Below are 19265 nucleotides of genomic sequence, written 5' to 3' on the forward strand. Positions count from 1 at the left end.
GAGTTCATGAAACTGCTCATAAAGCTGCTTCTGTTTTTTTGCATGTTTTTATCCTTGATACTTGCTTGTTCCTGGTAAAGATGATAAGCTTATTGGGTATGTTCATCTTCATCTTATTGCCTAAAGCAATACTGGAAGGTTTTATATACTGGACACTTGCTTTGTTTTCCAGACCTGTTGTAATTCTGGGCTTTAGAAAATTAAACTTCTCTGTTTCCCACTGATTGAGACCTGTTTGTTTATCCTACATGGCTTTCAGTTTGGCTATCTTCAAAAGCTCATCTGTCAGAAGAGAAGGAAGCTGACAGTGATGAGAAAGCAGACATTCACCAAATTGTTTAGGCAGTGCTTTCTATCAGGATTAGCAATTCTTCTAGCAAAATTCTGTTCGATGTTTGTCCTGGGCCTCAGCTTGAGTTTATGCATTTTCTGTGACAGTAGTACTTTTTCACCTAGACTTCCTTATTAAAACAGAGAGCATCCTGCACTCTTCCAGGGTCAGGCAGGACCTGAAACAAAGTCAGTTTTGTTGGAGAGGAGTCAGACATTAATTTACATGCTCCTTTTGAATCCATTGGTTCAGGAGATCTTCCCTCTGGTCAGCTGGGAGGATGCCAAATTGTTGCCAGTCTTAAATGGGTCTTGGCAGTTTTTGCAGCAAGCATCTATTGCTTATGTTTAGTGCTGCTTTCCAGCTTTCTAAGTCTTTCTCAGCCAGGAGAGACTGCCTGAGTTTCCTTATGTTGACAGTCTGATTGGTGAGGGGCTTGGAGGAGAATTTTTCATCAGTCTGGTTGGTTATATAAAACCAAAAAAACTCTATAGCCCTCAATACTTGCTCATGGCTTTATTTCAGTGTTGCATTATATTACACAAACCAGTTTAATTTATGCTTCAGAAGTTGCTATTTCTGCTTTTAACATTATGTGCTTGAATTATAGCCTGGTTTATTTACCATAAAACCAATCTCCAAAACAAACCAAGACATACACCAGTATGGCTGCTCAATGTGATTAAACCTAGAAACTAACATACTCTGCTGGACCAAATGTCCATCTAATCCAGCATCTTGCCTTTATCAGTGTCTAGCAGCAGCATCTGACTGAACAGTGTAGGAAATGGGTGCATTCTGTCAGCTGCTGAAATATTAACAGTAGATTTCTGACAGTTGTTTAGCTGCTGTCTGAGATGGAAGCTGCATTTGTGCTATTGCACTGTGAATAGCAACATCAAACTATTTATAAGTGAATTTGCTGCCTTTTTGAACTAGTTTATAAATACCTGTGGCTTTCATAGTGTTGCACAGCAGCAAATTTCATGCAGTTTTACCTGCATTTTCTGTGTGTGTGATAGGTTGGTGCAAGAAAAAAATAGTTTCATTTGTTTTAAACGTACTGTCTTCTTGTCATTCCGTTTTGTACTGTTTCTATTTCTCCCTTTTTTGAGGTGGAGCATCCAGAATTATGTGCAGCATGTATCACAGCAGAATGTACCCTGTTTTTTCTCTGTTCTGTTTCTAATACCTTCTGAGACTTTTCTCAGACTTCTTGCTTCTGAGAGTTGAACAGTTTTCTTGCAGTAATCTTGAAATCTTTTTTGTAAGTAGTCATGCCTAGTTTCAATTCATCATCGTGTATTTATAGTTAGATTATTTTTTCCTCCAAGTATATTATTTTGCACTTCTTGACCTGGGACAACAAAATGACAAATGTAAACCAGTCATTTGGCATTATCAGATCCGCTGTAACTCTCTGAAGTTTACTTTAATTACAACTATCTGAAATAATGGAGAGAATCACAATGTGTGCAATCTTCCTTTTTGCCAGATAAATTAAAAGTATGTTCACAGACTTAACCCTGATCCTTGTTGTGGTAACTTCCCTGCTCTTTCACTGTTCAGTGTTTTCTTTCTTTTTATTTTCTTTATTACTTTTGTGTAGGTACCCTCATGGCTATTACTATAAGGTGGTATGAGGTGTACAAATGGGTTTACTTCTTTTTGTTGCAATATGGTGTATGAACCTTTTGGTATTTGAGATGTAGGTCTTCCAGCATCTCTTTTCATTTGCTTTGAAGCTGGATGTCCAAAAGCTTAATTTCATTAAGATTGCAATCTATTATATGAATACTTGGCAGAGAGCGTGCCTTAGAAATGTGGGGTCTTGCTGTTGTGTTTTTTTTTATTTTTTTTTTCTTCTTTGTGTGTGTGTGGTTTTGTTTTCTAAGTTTTGGGTTTTTTGTTTAAATGGCCAGTGCTTTGTAATCTTAGTATCATGAATTATGTCACCTTCAAAGGGTGATATAATTCATTCCTCCCTCCATAATTTGTTCCTACATCCTGCCTCATCCCAGTATCTTTTCTTCAGTTCTTTTCTCTTCCAGTTTGTGGAAGTCTTTGTCTTGCATTTTTAACCAAGTCTGTTATGTCTTTACTAAGACCAGCTGTGAGTTTATTTTAATAGATACCAAGAATCCACTGCCCATCTCATTTTGTTATTGTGGTAGATTTTTTATTTTTTTTTAAATTTGGTACTCTGGTTTGAAACTCAAAACTTCTCACTCACCTAGCATTGATATCAATGAGTTTTAAGGCAATTTGACTGTCAGGCAAATGACATGTGTTAACTTTCATAGGTTTACTCCTTGTCTAACTAGAATATCTTAATTTTATGATGGGGGGAAGTTAGTATTAACAGGTTGAACTGTGGGAACAGACACTTCTCAGAGAATAAATACTGCTTAAAAGTAATGCTTCATTTGAATATTATGCTTCTCTATATATGAATTTACCTGTCGTTTGCTGCTCTAAGTATTGATTTGGTGTTAAATAATTAAACTCATGCAGCAGTGCGTGAGTGTTCATTTCTATATCTGGGGGGTAGGAAGAAGGGCTACAACAGACACTTCTGTCCAGAAGACTCCTAACCTGCAGGACAAGGAGACTAATATGTCATGTAGGAACATGCAGATGTGACATCCAGACTGCAACTTGACAGAGGATATTCAAATGAACTAGTCTAGAACTTGGCAACACATGGTAGTGCTGATTTACCTGCTGTAGGAATTGCATCCTTTACTTTGGCATTGCTCAGTGTGCATGGACTATTCAAGTTTTCAGATATCTAGGTGATTTATGTTATTATTGGGGAAATCAATCCTTCAACTTCTTGCTGTTTGTAATTGCCTCTGGTAATTTGAATTATAATTTTACATGATTGTATTCAGAAGCTCTTTAGCACTTTGTACTCTTGTGTGGGTGCATGCTTGTGATGCTTTGCAAGTTGTGGAAAAAATGTTTTTTTAGTAGGTTAGTATTAAACTGTTGAGGAATTTGAACACTCTCTAGTGTACTGTGTGACTGCAGCAGGAACTTAATAACCACAAAAAGTTCAATTCATAAAAATTGCTCTTACCTTAATGCTTGAGTAAGAACTTTGCAGATTTTTGTAAAGTATGACTGACAGTTTTTGATGTTCATGAATGAGAAGACTGAATAATGTGTTTTGGTTTTGTAGCTCATGAAGTTAAGCAGCTGAAACTTGCTTTGTTTGTTGGTCACTAATTGGACAAAGCATTGTTTTGTGTGTTAGTGAACAGACACTTCTAAAAACATACAAAGCCAAGAAATTAATACTTGCATTGTTATAAATCAGGTATCATTATTTAGTATTTGGAAGCTGAAACTCTTAGTGATTTGACAGAGGCAAGTCAAATGAACTAGTTCAGAAATTGGCAACACATGTTACTGTTGATCCCAAGGTCCTTTGATCTGACCAGTAAACAACCATTCCTGTCCTTTTCAGAAAAAAGTATTTTTTACCGTTCTGCCCTCTTTCAGGACTGGAGCCTGTGAAAGGTTGATGTATAAGCCTCTTCCCCCACAGAACTTGTGCCAGATGTTATGTTCTTGGTAATGCAACTTGAGAAAATAGAAAGGGCTGAAATAATTGAAATTCTTACTGTTTCTCCAATAGATTATTTGAAAATATGCCATTTAGCACAGGTTAAAATGACAAGAGGGACTCTCACTGGGAGTTACTTACATTAAATACCTCTGGTTTTAGAATTCTTTAAAATTATCATGTTTGGTTTCAGAAACTTAAATACCTTCTGTCTGGAACAAGCATGTATTTTTTTTTTTTTTAATCAGAGGGGACTGAAAAGACTGTGGAGAGTGGTATCCTTCTTTTCCTTCCTTCTAGGGCAGGTGTTTTTTGAAAGACAAGGGACTGAAACAAAATTTGTAATTTAGTTGAGGTATATTGTGCAGAATAGAGAGAAGGAAACAGCTGCTAAGATCAGAACAAATTTGTAATGGAGAATAGAAAACAGGTCTTTCCAAGGTGTGTGTATAAACTTGTTCTCACTTGTCCATCTTTTTTGTGTAGGTTGTTGTCTAATAGTTCATTAGGACTCTGTCATAAATACTTTCTGAAGTCAGGGTTTCCATTGCAATGAGCTAGTTAAATCGCTGTTTAAATAATTATATATATATATATAAAAAATTGTATATATTCTGGAAAACTGAAAATTCTACTTTTGCCCAGAAAAATCTTTCCTTTTGGAATTGAGTTGAACTGTTCCCTGGAAGGAACAAACTGGTGATTTTTTTTTGGGTTTTGTCTTGATTTTTTTTTGAGTGTGGAATTACATTTTTTTTAAGAAAAAAATACAATCAATTTTTGCCTCCACTATTTGGGTAAAGTTTGCATCTCTATACTTACCTTGAAGTCTTAATGATTTTTAAAGGGATTTTTTGTGTGTGTTTATGTATTTATTTATTTAATGAAGTATTCTGATACATGTTTGACCTCCAGAAGGTTACCCAGTTTTGTTTGGCCTGGTAAAGGTGAGTTTTGGGAGGTCATCTATACTTTAGTTGATGCTATTGTGTTTCCCCAGTAGTTTTGTGTCAGTCCCATGAGGCTGTGTTGCATTGAGTAGTTCACGTGAGTATCATCCAGGGCAAAACTATGAGTTTGTGGTTTTTATCACACCATTATTCCATCTTGTCTGAATGAATGAGTTCATGACTTACAGAGACAAAACTCTTTGTCCTGCACGTGAGTTTTGCAAAGCTATATGGTAAATTAGAAATCCTAAGAGCAGGAAAATGTTGCATTAGGTAAAGTAAATGGCTCAAAGGAGTTGTCAGAATAGAACTACCCTAGCAGAAGAATCAAATTCTCTGTAAAAGAACTTCTGAGGTACTTGGGCCACAGTTTAGTTACACCTTCATTTAATAGTTTTGTATGAAAATAAACAGGGAAAGAAGGAACTGGTGTTGAAAGAGAGGAATGTGTGAATATTCAACATTGTTGGACTTGTGTATCTGTTGGGAGAAAGGAAAAATCCAAATATTCACAGTGCTCAGCAGGAAGCAGGGAAGAGGAGATTTTCTTCCTCTTAGAGGTGTGCTGTGAAAACAGTGATGCAGCCTGGCAGGCCAAGTCCTGTTGCATTCAAGGAACACAAAACAACAGCCGACAATGGCTCAGAAGCTGCAGGGGAGCTGGTGTAGTAAAGAAGGAAAAAGATTAGGGCTGAATCTTGCACAGTAAATTGTGATGCTGTCGTCTTTTTAAATACAGTCATTACAGCTGAAGGAAGCAGAGAGAAAAAGCTGATGCTGGAACAATCTGGTAGTTAAATCTAAAGGAAATGGGGAGAAGGGGTGGACTCCTGCTCATCTGCAGCAGCACAGCACACAGTGCTACCTGATTTAGGCCTAGCGACAGTGCGTTGGAGGCCTTGGGAAGGCAGATAGCTCCGCCAGCGTGTTTTGTCAGTGTGACGTACTTGGGAGTGTGTACAGCCTGCATGCTAAACGCCACTGGCTGCCTTTGACTTCGCTCCTCACAGTTCTAAGAATGTAATGAAATCCCTTCTCACTCACGCTTTTATTTTGGGATGGAGGGGGAGAGAAAGGCGCTTTCAATATTCTGGTATGTTCAGAGTTTGAAACAAGTGTGTTTTACCTAATTCTGTTTACTGCCTTTTTATTTAGGCTATGTGTGAAACACATTGATAGCTTTATATGCTCTATCATAATTTATCAGTACACAAAACTAGAAACTCTTGGAAACCTTATTGATCCTTATCTAATTAATCTCTACATAGGGAATACAGTACTTATTGGAGGATTTTAAGCTGGTCTTTTTCCTTTTATTTTTCTTTCTTTGCTGGTCTCTCTGCTCAGGAGATCAGGAATGCCAAGATGACAACATGGTTTAATGAAATAATAGTTGGTGAAATTGAAGTAAGTTTGGGTAAAAAGGGAATCAAATGCAAATATAGAATGAGAATGTTTTTTTACTAAATGCAAGCAGGCTGTACTTAGAACAGATGTTGTAGTCAAAAGGAGAGGAAAATGTGATACCTGTCTGGTAGCAGCAGAGGGTCCCAGACACCTTTTCAGAGTTCAGAGCACCCGACAGAATCAACAGAAGTCTGTGTCTGTTTTACGTAGAACTTTGTGAAATTAAATTGCCAGTATTTGCTCTGGAAAAAAAAAAATCACTTTTAGCAGGTGAGAAGCATTACCTTTTTCATCTTGTTCATAAAATCTGAAGACAGATTAAGAAACAAACCATTGTTCTTTTGATACTTTTTTCATGTGAACATCTGTTCTCCAACAAATCATTTTCATATTGTCTTTTGGCAATAATTTTGAAGCCTAACATATTAGAGCAAGTGATCTATAGTGTTGTAAAGGCAAGAATTTATGAATGATTTTTCATTTTGAGCCATGTCGCTTCCTGTAAAATGAAAGCTCTACATAAGATGAAGCAAACTCCTATATTCTTGTAAGTATTTTTTAAGTATCATGAAATACAGAATACAAGAATGTATATTATCAGCTAATTTTCAAGTTTTTGCTACTGTATCTTATAAACATTAAATTATTTCTTTTTAATGCATGTTATGAAATAATTAAATTGAAGAATCCAATTTATTGTAAGAATTATGACGGACTAAGTGTGGGCCAGTACCTGTTGAACTATACTGACATGGAAGTTGACCATAGCCAAGTCAGCATAGGTTGGCTTAATCTTAATATTTAAAGAATGCCTGTGCCATAATGAGGTTGCACAGAAAATAATAGTGATTTCTATTCTGCCTGAGTAACAAGCAGAACAAAAAGGAATCAAGACTGCCAAACTCAGATCATCTTTATCCCTAGATGTCATGTAGGTCTTCCAGTTTCAAAATTAAAGGGATGTTCAAATGTGACTCTGTCACTGAAAATGTGACTCACAAGCCAAATTTCTGACCACGTGGGGAAAGTGAAAGGTCATTTCTTGATGATTGTTTTAATTGAAAAGAATCAGCAAAGTGCTCAGTACTGTACCCAGTATAGCACGCTGGAACTTAACTGCTGAAGGAAGAAAGGATGGTGTCCCTGCTGCTGCCAGCACAGTGTTTCTACTGCTTAAGCTTGTTCATGATGTTCCCCTGACCAATCTGTGAACCACTTCAACTTTTTGTGGAGTGTGATGCCCCCTCGCCCACCATTCCTCCTGGAAAAGATGGGGACTGCTGGAGGTAGGACCTTGCAGCTGGCAGAGGGAATGAAGGAGAGCGCCTTGGTCAGCTAGATTAGCTGACTGTGGGAGTGTTATTTAGCTTGTAGGCTAAATAATAAAGAAACTGAAGGTAGAACTATAAACTTTGAGCAGAACTAGGCTTCACTTAGGTCTCTTGATATACCGTTAGTCTAAACTTTCCTTGTGCATTCTTGGCAAACTGTCATTTCGATTTCATGGACACATTGAGACAAGAGTTTTACTGAAAGTACAGCATCTGATTTTGAAAGAACTTTAAAAATACGAAACTATAAAAGATTACTTGTTATTTTAAGGTACCCTGCCATATAATCACTAATCAAAATACACCTGCATTTTTAATGTTCACGTGTTATTACATGTGTACCTGGCTTTTGTCTGATATTTGTGGAACAGTAACACCAGTAGAAGCTTGTGTAGCTTTTCTCCCTAAATCTGTCACTGAAAATCTCACTGCTGCTCCTTGTGATTCTCAGCCAGTGATATTTTAAACAGAAAGCCCTTGTGATTGCAGGACTTGGGTTTTTTTTTCTTTATTGCAAATGCTCGCTAAATTTTCTTGTTCAACAAATTATCACATTTTGTTTTTTTATTTCTTAATTTTAAAATACATTGTGGAATTGTGTCTGTTTCTTGTGTGTTACATACAATTGCCCTTCATCAAAATGCATTTAACACAGATTTATTCACTTAACTGACACTTCCATTAAGTAGTTTTCACTATACTTGGTAGGCATGGAAATGCTGTATAGGTAATATTTATAAGGTAGAAGGAAATTCAGGGTCTCTTAATTGGAGCCCTGCTCTTCTGAAATCTCTTAGAAGGGAAAAAAAAAAGAAGTCCAGACTCTTGGGATTCTGTATAAATGTAATATGAAGTCTTCTGTAATGCAGAATGATTTTCTAGAATATGTGTGCTCACTTTAAATAAATTAATTCATACATTCATGTTGGGTAGTCCTTTAAAAATATATAATCTTTCAGCTTAGTTCTCTCAGTTGTTTAGTCACAATATTTTGCTTTTCATTAAAACGCTAGATGTAAGAAAACTTTGGTTTGCAGTCACTCTGTGCTAACACGAAACTGAAAGCTTGCCTTTACTTGCTTGTGTTTTGTTCTTGCACTTTCACTGTTTCCTTTCTAAATTCTGGAAGAATGCTTTGAGTCATATAATACTCCATTTCTCATGCTTTCCCTCTCCAAGAGCAGAATCTCTTCCTTCCATCTCAGCTGAGGGGATGTGTGTGTCGTTTGTTGAATTTTATTCCTCATGTTTACTGTTTTCTCTTTTAACTTTTTTTTTTTTTTTTTTTCCTTCACTTGTTTGGCATTTCCCCCTGCTGGCCGACTGCGGTAACAGCACCTCTTTCCCCGTGGAAATGGAAGGCCAAGGCTGTCCTTGAGTATCATGTCTGTGTTGTTGAGGCGTTGGCTGCTCTTCTGCTTTTTTTTTTTGTGTCCTCTGAACGTCTCTGGCAGATAGATAAAATTCAAAGAATAGTCTGTACAAGCAGGATGTGCACATACCTGAGGTTCTCTGCAGTTGCACTTCCAGTGATACTCAGAGGCACCTCTAGTTTTGCATTTCATGCCTGTAGTCTCGCAACACTACCCAGATCCCCTTTTGTACTCTGGACCTCTTCCCAAAACTCTTAAGGCACTTCTGCCTCACTAATGTATCATTCCCACAAGCCAGTTCTTTTCAAGATAAAGTGGGTTGCTTGGAGGGGAAAAAGGGTTTGGCACTCAATGAGAAATTTCTTCTCATGTTTAACAGGATAAAACTAGAAATCAGAGATCCCTCCTTTCTTAATGGAATTTCAGAGGAAAAATTTAACAGGTACTGGGGTAGAGTTTTCTTAATTTTTCTTGTTCCTTGCATCTTTATCTTTAAATAAATTATTAGGATTTATGGTGTGTGCTCATTCTAGAAAGAGTCTTCTCTCCTCCGCTCGACTCCATTTCGTCCCCTTTTTCTCAAGCAGTCTTTTGTCTTTGAAGTACGAAAGGAAGGCAGGAACTTCTGAGGGACTGGAATGAGAAATTTGCAACACAGGTTAAGAACAATATAGGTTAATAAACAGATTTTGCTAGACATGCTATTAAAAACCAAAACAAAACCATAAACCACAAACATTCAAATAACTTCCCTTTGCATTTCATAGAAATTTTGAGACCAAACAGTGGGCTATTACAGCTAGGAGGGGACAGCTCCTTCCATTTTTTGTTGACCTGCCATCTTATTTTCCTTCCCAGTGGTATATATACTTTGTAAATACTTGAAAATAATTCATAACAATTTTAAGATTTATCAGATTAACTGACATATTTTTGAAGGTAAATTGTTACACAATGTTTTTTTAAAAAAAATCCCAAACAACCCATGTTTCCAGCAACTTTATGGAATGAATATCGAATAATGCAGCAAAAAAATTTTAGAAACAAATGCCAAACTCTCCCTTCTGCTGATTTATACCTTCACATCATGTAAATATTTTAATTTTGCAAAAGATTCTTCAGCTCCCTACTTCAAATATGAAACTTTGCTGTTGCACTGTTAGTAAAACAGAGATCTAATTAGTACTGAGGGTTCTCTTGGTGTGTGTTTAGCTAAATAGTGTTTTTAAAAATTCACTGAAGTAAAAGTCCAGGTCTTGCAAGTTTTTTTTTTTACATGAACAGGAATTTAGCCACACTGCATATAAGATTATTTTGTATTTACCTTGAACCTGGTGAATAGGAACTCACTGAGCAAAGTGAGAATTACTGGTTCTGCAATACTGGAACTACTGAATGCAACAGTGCTGTAAAATGTCCCTGCACACTGGTGTCTGGGTGCAAAAAGGAGAGAGAATTTCATTCTTGGTAATTTTATTAATTGTTAGGTTAAATGTGGAACCTTTGATACCAAGTCAGAAAGAACATCTGCCAGGCTTACTAATGGTTACTAATGGGTTAGAGAGGCTTCTCTGATTCAAGAAGTAGGAGAAGTAGTTTAAGACTGTGCAAAGAAGAGGGGCTTATGCATGGGTAAAGAGTGTAGAGCAACATATCTCGAATCTGCTCAAGTGACAGAGGTGATTTTGAGATTTAAAAACATGTTTGTGCTGACTTTCTACTAGGCCAAATGTCGTTTATCATTTTGCCAGAGAGTATGATTTCATACTCCATCCCACCCCCAAGATGCTAGGGAAGACTGTGTTCAGGAAAAGTTACTAATGCCCAATGGAGCTGTAGTTGTAGGACAAGAGCTAAGAGGGTAATTGTCAACTGTTGCCAGCTGTTTCCATGTTTGGTGCCATGGCTAGTTTTGGTTGATATTTTAAGAATCAGATCGTGAAGTGGTCTTATCTTTACACTAGAGATAGTTTTTAAAACTGTAACAAGTCTTCTAGCTCATTTTCTATGTGTTAAATATAGTACTGCTTCTGCAAAGACAAACGATGGTGTTGCACACTTCTATTTAAACTTAGTTTGGTGGTTTTATAAAGTGTTTCAGGGAGGGTTGAAGCAATCTATGCCCAAGTGAAGTCAGCTTCAGGTGTGTTAAAGTCCAAACTCTATTTGTTTTGTGGTGAATCATAACAGCAGAAGAACTTTTAGGTAGAACTGAAGTTTGTAGTTTGAATCCTGTAAATTGTCTGCATGCGTAAGCAGAAAATCCAGGCTCCTTGACCAGTTTAGGGGAGTTCATCTATCAGTGTTTTATGGGGATAAGGAAAGAGGAGAACTGAGCAGTTGTACAGATGGACAAGCTGGAAGGCATGGCTTGTACACTTCAGTCTCAGTTATCTTGAGCAATCCTGTCCCTTTACCACCTGCCTGGCATGTGTTACTGGGGCTGACTGGGAATTCTCCCAGCTGCAGCACAAGAGGAAGATCAGATTCTGTGCACTGGCACAAAGGAGGCTTTTACCACAGACGCAGCAGCACCAGTGCTGCTAGTGATGGTCATTGAAACATGAACCTAATAATAATGTAATTTGAAATTGGTTATATACTCTGTCTGGCCTGTGTTTGGTCTTCTTAAGACCGCAGAAATCCTGCCCTGTGAAGGAATATGAGTTGCTGACTTGAAAATCACAGTAAAGTATCTGCTATGGCTTGTTTTCTGAGAAGATAGCAATAGAGTGCTCTCTATATACAGGATGTCATTCAAATATAGGAGGGAGAACTGTTGCTTTGAGGAGTTCATATAAAAAAATATAAGTCCAGAGAAAAAACTCTAAATTTTGTGCAGGCACACACACACACACATACACACACACACATACACACACACACATACACACACACACACACACAAATTAGTAATGCTTTACCCTCATATTCTAGAGCAGTTTTCTGAAATGTGAAAGAATATCAGATTCACAATTGCCTGTCCTTTCTTTTTTCTGAGTTCATTCTGTGCACTGAACAAGACCAAGATCCTTTTGGCAAAAAGTAAAATATACATAATTAAATATTGTAACATTATATGGATGTATAGAGTTCCATGGTCTGACAAGTAAACATTTGCTAGTTTCTAGAGTTAGGAAGAACTTAAAGAAAAACTTGCTGAACATGACACTTAATTCTTTACAGCTTTTCCAAGTTAGTCTCTGCTTACAGTAGCATAAACTTTATTGTGTAACTTGAAGGTAGTAATAAGTATCTAATTGTTATAACCAGACATCTTAATATACAGATAATTAGTATTTAAATAGTCTTAAACCTTCAGGTGCTGTATGCTAAAATGTTTCCACTACCATGTGTTCTTCTAATGTCCTCAGGTGCTATCAAGCCTTAAACACAGGAGTTTTGAGATCTTAGTTTTATCATAACCGTCCCATGAAATTAGTAACTTTTCTAGTCACAGATCATATATGTATTTTGGGAAGAAGGCAGTGCTCTTCATTTGACTCCCAGACCTGGGGTTTAAAAACCCCCAAAATATTGCAGAATATATTGTAATAATCTGAGAGTTAACCTTGCAGGCTCTTGCCTTGGACCGTTCACAGCATGTTTCTAGAGCCTTCAAAAGGCTACCTCAGAAAAATGGATAGCTGAGATTTTGTATACATTTCTGCTGTTGAAGTTTTTGTTAGAGATCCCATATAATGCTAAACTCTTCAGACTTCTCTATTGATATGAGTGATTGTGAGCTGTCTAATCTTAACTTTGTAATGTGTTTTGTAGTGAGAATGAGAGAGGCAGTGTGAGTTTCTGTTTATACTTTTGCTGTGATGAGGAAATAACCTCATTTCATCTACAGAGCAGACTTTATCCCTTTTTCATTAATACTATTCCAGTTGTTCCCAGTATCCACAAATACAGGAACTTGTCAAGAACCAGATTACAGATATAGTTGGTCGTATGCTGTTCTCTACTATAAAAATGCTAAAGCAGTTGAAAACTTAAATCTGTTTAACATGCTTGGGGTTGCCAATATTAGGGTATTTGTTCTTCATTTCTCTGTCTCAATTGTCTATTTAAGAAAACTGGCCTGTATCAGGCACAATTTTCTGTGGCTCTCATTAGTGCATTGCTTATGAAGAAACCAGTTTTTTATTTGTTATAAGACTTAGAAGTTGAGTTTAAAAAGCCATGCAAATCAAAAGTTCAGAATGACAAGAAATTCAATTGATACTTCATTTTTTGTGCTTTCCTCCCTATTAACGAGGCAGGGATGTTAGTAAAAATAGTATACCTGCGTGAGGTCAGAATTTTGTGTTGCCAGAGATTTGACATTCAAAGGTTAACTGTTCTAAACATTTAGAAAAAGCCTGTAGTAAATTATGTACAGAAGAGGATGCAAATGTATTTCCACTCCCTATATAAGTCCTCTCTAAGTGACTTCTCCAAGGCAACACAGTGGTTCACTTGGATAGTCACGATTAAACTCCTTATGTTCTAAACTTTGTCCTTGGGAGCACCTGGCTTCTGAGTCTGGGGTTGCAGCAAGATTAAATGCAATCTGAAGGTTTGTAACTGCGCAGCTTTTTTCTGCACAGTTCCATCTTGATGGTCCTGCTATGGAGGCGAGTCTCTACGTGGGGGGAAAATAGGAAGGAAGGAACAGTTGCTGTTATTTTTAAGTGACAGCTTTCTTGTCAGGTTGTGTGTACTTGTGCTACAAGTAAATTGATATTTTTCTTTTTTTAAATAAAAAGCGTGCTTATTTATTCTAAGACTGCATTTGCAGATGTGTAGTACTGACTGTTTTGTTTAGCTTTCCAAAGGCAATAATCTAGAGCAGTGAGATTTTTTATTATTATTATTATTTTATTAATAGAGTGGACAGAGAGTTGTAGTTGCTTGTTGAAGAGGGCACTTAGTACTTGCATGGTGAAAGGGCTTCCTCTGTAGGTTTCTGGACATATTAAGTGACTGACTGATCGTGAGAGGTGGAGATGATAAAAGGGATTTTAATACCAAGAAGAAACACTAGAGTCTATGGGAGAATAATACCTGTTTCTTCAGCACCCTCAAAAATGACATATTTAAAATTCTGCAGTATCCAGAGCAAGTGTACTTACTTTGAATACAACCTCAAATCACTCCATACTTCCCAGTTCATAACCTATCATGCTAGCAGCTGGATGTTATGTAAACTAACCTGAAATTGCTCTAAAATTAGACATCATCTGTAATATTCTGTGGTTCAAAATGCACAATAAAATTTGAGACTAGGAGACTGGCAATACTGTTACTGCCAGCAGTAGGCTTCCTGTTCCCTTTTCTGTTCTTAGTGGTCCTCAGCACCCAGTTCTGCTGGTTAGTAAATGGAAAACCTCCACTTGTGCTGGTCTCCAGGGAGTGAGAGATGATTGTGACTTTCGACTGCTGTTATCTTTCTGTAAGACTGGGGCTTAAACTACAGCCTCTTGACGACTTACGTGTGGATAGAAACATCTGCAAAGATCTTGTTAGTTGTGAAGTTAAAGCTTCAAATGTGCTAATATTCTAGTATTTTACTAGAAAACTGGGAGTATTTTGGAGCCTGTTTTTTAGCATCAGACAAAGCAATTGAGCATATGAGTTATTTATATTGTAACTATCATTTTAGAACTCTGACTCATGAGTTTTTTTATGATTCATGTGGTGATTTCAGAGGTATTACCTTGCTGTTCTGCACAATGTTCTACCATGACCCAGGCAGCGTAGTGGGCAGTTCTCCTTCTTGGCCTCCACACTTCGTGTCTCACCATATTGGCTTATGCTGCTGTTTGTTTCAGTCCCCAGCAGTACTCTGGGGTCTGAGCTCTAGTGACTGTGCTGACCTATCACCTGCTTTACCATCTTTTGGTGTTGGTGTAACCTCTAGCAGAGATGATGAGCAAACGTCTAGGGTGGGTAACCTCGTCACATTTAGCTGTGGCAACTGACAGGGCTTACGATATAGATCTTAATAAATGTAATGGAGAGGCCTTTACTCTGTGCGAGGGTGACATTGACCTTGCACAGAGGTACAAAAATTTGTATCTCTAATTGTTTCTTCCCCTAGTAACAGTAATAGTTTGTATTTTATTCCAGGTTAAAATGGTAGGTCTCCTTAGTTTTCCCTGCCACTTCAAATAGATTTTCTTTTAAAGTGGTGTTTTATAGTTAACTTCAGCATTAAAAAAAAATATTCCAACTCCCCTGAAGAAAAAAACAACCAAAAACCCCTTTCTAAAATCCCAGCCCTTCCCTCTCCAACTTTTCAAATATTTTTTTTTTTTTTTTGTTTCAAACTCTAGTTTAAATATTTGTAATTATCTTTTTTTTTTTTTTCTGTTGTTGTTGTTTTTCTTTTGTAGGAGGGGGTAGAGAGCTGAAAGGGATAACTTACTCAAAACTGGTAAGTACTTCTTCCCAAGGGTAAAATGGCTTACCTAAGAATAGATGATATGAACAGCTGGACTCCATTCCTGGAAAAGTTTGATGGTTACTGAAACTGAAATTCTATCTATTCTTATATTCAGGAATTAAATCTTAAAAACTAAATGTTGCTGATGGAAGCCCCAGTTTTATAAATAAAATCTCTGTAAGGCTGAGATTTGGGCCCAAGGACAATGGACATTTAAATTCATCTACTCAAAAATAATAATATTATTAAGTTGGGTTTTTTTTCCTGTGTAATGTGAAAACCAAATTTATTTGAAGGGGTTTTTGGCTCAGAAAGACTTGTCTCTAAAATTCTGAGTTATTCTGAGTACTTCCATACACACAGAAGGCATTCATGGCTTTGTGTGTGTCCTACCTTTGTTTATATAAATATATATGCCTTGTCAGCTGTGTTTCTAGTGTAGCTTCCAAAATAGCCATTGTTGAAATAGTACTGTGATATTTTAGAGGTTCTCATGTAGATTGTATTTAATTGAGATAACAGAAGTGTGAATGCACTTATGTGATTATTGTAGAGTTAAAAGTTTCATTCAGTCTTTGAATATTAAATAGTCTATATGCAGTGCATTGGGGCACTTACCTGAGTATGAAATTATAAGTCTTGGAGCAACCACTTAAGAAATAAGTGATTATTGGTAATAAATGAATGCCAGCAAGAAATTGAATGGAGGACTGCTGCCTCCGATAGTTGAAATCCATCCAAAAATGCCTAATTTACCTCTTGCTCAGTGTTCTTCCTGGCTGCGACTTGGAAGTATGTCTGGATGTACAAGAGGTGCATGTACTCCTGAATCCTATGCCTTCCTTTTGGAAATCACCAGTTCTGGCATTGAGCAAGGCATTTGCTTGTCTTCCTTCAAAAATAATGAGATAAAGAATTTTTGCAGGCCAAGCCATCCATGCGGTTTCAGACATCTACAAGCTTTTTATTTTATTTTAGAAATAATTCCACTGCTGTAAAAGTAAAGTGGAAAATGCACCATATTCTATGATTCACTCAGAGGTGGTTTTATGCCTCTTTGAATGTAGTATTATAGGTAGTTTATAATGCTACCAAACTTAAGTTTTTAAATCTTCCCTTTAAGTTCAGTCTAAAAGAATAAAAGTTCAAAAATACTGAAAGTCTTTGCACTGGCATACTGTATAACCACGTATGTAGTTTTTTACCTCCTCTCAAAGGAAGTATGAGCAATATTTAACCAGATGCCCTGACAGATATTTATAGACATTATTCAATGTCAACCAGAAAAAAGCAGTTTGGTTTTGCTGGATGTAAGGAATGATTTGGGGTTTTTTGGTTTTTATTTTGGTTCTTTTTTTGTTTTTTTTAAACTGTATTGGTTGTTAAACACTGTATGTGTGTATAGGGTACTTCGGGGAAATTCTAGACAGGGATAACTGAATAGTTAGTTATTCCTTCTTGGGAAGGGAAGCTGCAAGTATGTGTTCTAGAAAGAAACAATTGTATGCATTTCATGTTCAGAATTTGACAACTTCACCAAACTTTTAAATCAAATATATTTTTTTCGTGTTTATACCCCTATAAACATAGCTAGGCTGAGCAACTACTTTTTTTCTGCAAGGCAGTGTCACTTTTTTCTTGAACCTCTTAAAAACTAATTTTGAGAAATCTTGCTAGCTATTCAGGGCATAAATGCAATTAGCTTGGATTAGTTTCTATGAGCCATCAATACTACAATTTCTATGTCAAATTAAGTTGTGCATTAATAGAAGTTGCTCAATCATTATATGTTCTCTTACAGAAATACCATATATTTGCTATGAACATGTATTGGACTTTACAGTTACATATATTTAAGTGATGGATATTTTTTATGTTCTCAGTTGAGATAACTGTTTTGCTATTCTGCACTCGACTTTCAACTTAGCATGTAGCTACAGAGCAATACGAACTATTCATTGTGTGTGCCTTCTGAGAAAGAAACTGACCATATCTGCCTGTCTTTACCCTGAAACTGAATTTCCAAGGGTTAGAAAGACTTTTAGCCTCTGCAATGGGATCCAGTTTTATTAACCAGTCTCCCACGTGGTTTTCTGAAGCATGACTTTTGAAACTGCAGTGGTAGGGACTTGAAGCATGCTATAATTGTTCTTGTCAGTAAGTGAAAGTAATAATCCGTGATTCTGTTTTCTCATTACTGTTTGTGGTAATAGGACAGGGAACTATATGTAATTTCCATGTATCCCTTGATACAGATTACAGTTTTATAGAGACTAGTGCTGCAAAGGCAGCTGTTTTCACTCATCTGTGTCACATGTGGGAGAGGCCCTTGCAGAAGGTCATTTCATGTGTTGGCTAGAAAATTTGATCAGGCCTTTGTTATTTAAATAAGCAACTTAAAGCTAACAGCAGACAACACGGACAAAGAGTTTAAATATAACGCTTTTTAACCCCCCTTTATAGTCTTCTCTTTTTGTAATATAATTCTGTTTGAAAAGATAAATGATAAATAAACAAAACAAAACACACCTTCAACATTTTTATTTTCAGGAGTTCACAAATTTGTCCACTACTTCAGTTTACTGAAGTGAGACAACATTAAAATAAAGTTCTTTAACTTATGGGAATTACTCTCTTTTTACAGCCTGCATGTCTAATCAAAGCTGTCAGGATCCTTTTGAAAACATTGTAGTCTCATTAGGAAGGCCTCTGAGTTCGCAACAACACCTGTGCAATGATTGTGAGCAATTTTCAAATAGTAAAAAACAGGAACTATTTTAACACTCCAGCAATTCCTTAATTGTGGTATTTGGATGGAAGTGACTGTAAAAATCACTATATAATGTTTGCCAGTGACTTTCATGTATATGTATTCATGGATGTTATTATAGAGGTTCCACTGTGATTTGAACATATGAGAATCCTGTTTCAGAAGCCGGTACTTTTAACATATTTCTGAAAAAAAAACCAAAAACAACAACTCTTGTCCAGCGTTAAGAGCTTTCAGAAGTTTGTTTGATGATGCTTTTCTATGTCAGAGATTGGGGATATTAATTTGTTTGTAGTACAAATGAAGATGCTAAACTTCTTACTCATGATCTACAAGTAGATTTCCAAGATTAGAAAGATCATAAAATTAATCTTTTTAAAATGTCTTGTGCTGATTAATATCACTCTTCTGTTCCTTCAGAACAGATTTCAACTGAAATTACTAACTTGGCACAAACTTTAGGCAATGAGTTATTAATATATTAATGTTCTTGTGTTAAATAACATGCACACTGTCCCACCTAATAATGCCTCTATAGTATCATGGAAGTGTGTTAATGCAGTACATTCAATTTAACTATTTATTGTGGTTGTTGAATTTTGTTCTCCAGAATAAGTTTTCATCTACGCAGATTTTTAAAACATTGTCGGTAGTTAAATTTCTTAATTTAATATGCAACTGCAATAGGATATTGGTAGGAAATAGCTGCCTGCAAACTAAGATAAGGGATAAGTATGTCAACTTTGGGATATGTGGGAAGTAACAAATTTGGCTAAATGACTCCAAGGCAGGCATTTTGTAGAGCCTGCAGATTTCTTGTCTTCAAAAGACTGACTGTATTTAGGCTAGAAGGCTGCATTTGAATATAGTTCACTGTTGAATTCCTGTTGTGCTATAATCTCCTTTTTTCAAATTAACTCTTCTCCTTCACTAACCAGAACAAACCCTTTATTTTTCTATAGGACTGGTGTTAAAGAGGAAAACAGAAACTAAAGGCACTGGAATCAGCAAAGACACTTCTAGAAAAAGTGGAGAAGGTAGAGAATGGAGCTGCAGACTCTACAGGAGGCTCTGAAAGTGGAAATTCAGGTTCACCAGG

General features: G+C 36.5%; 1 protein-coding gene across 27 annotated transcripts in view; it reads left to right on the forward strand.

Moving 5' to 3' along the window:
• PHF21A (PHD finger protein 21A) overlaps positions 1–19265 on the forward strand; it is a 131681-nt gene that overhangs the window by 15839 nt on the left and 96577 nt on the right. For 20 of the 27 annotated variants that reach the window (XM_056494045.1, XM_056494046.1, XM_056494047.1 and 17 more), the window contains 2 exons: positions 15347–15387; positions 19129–19264. In XM_056494045.1, the coding sequence (XP_056350020.1) occupies positions 19211–19264 (54 nt within the window). In that variant the 5' untranslated portion in view covers positions 15347–15387; positions 19129–19210. The remainder of the gene's footprint in view (positions 1–15346; positions 15388–19128; position 19265) is intronic. The other 7 variants (XM_056494049.1, XM_056494053.1, XM_056494036.1 and 4 more) reach the window with 1 other exon arrangement.

Source organism: Oenanthe melanoleuca, chromosome 5 (genome assembly GCF_029582105.1).
Source record: "Oenanthe melanoleuca isolate GR-GAL-2019-014 chromosome 5, OMel1.0, whole genome shotgun sequence".
NCBI classification, from domain to species: Eukaryota; Metazoa; Chordata; class Aves; order Passeriformes; family Muscicapidae; genus Oenanthe; species Oenanthe melanoleuca.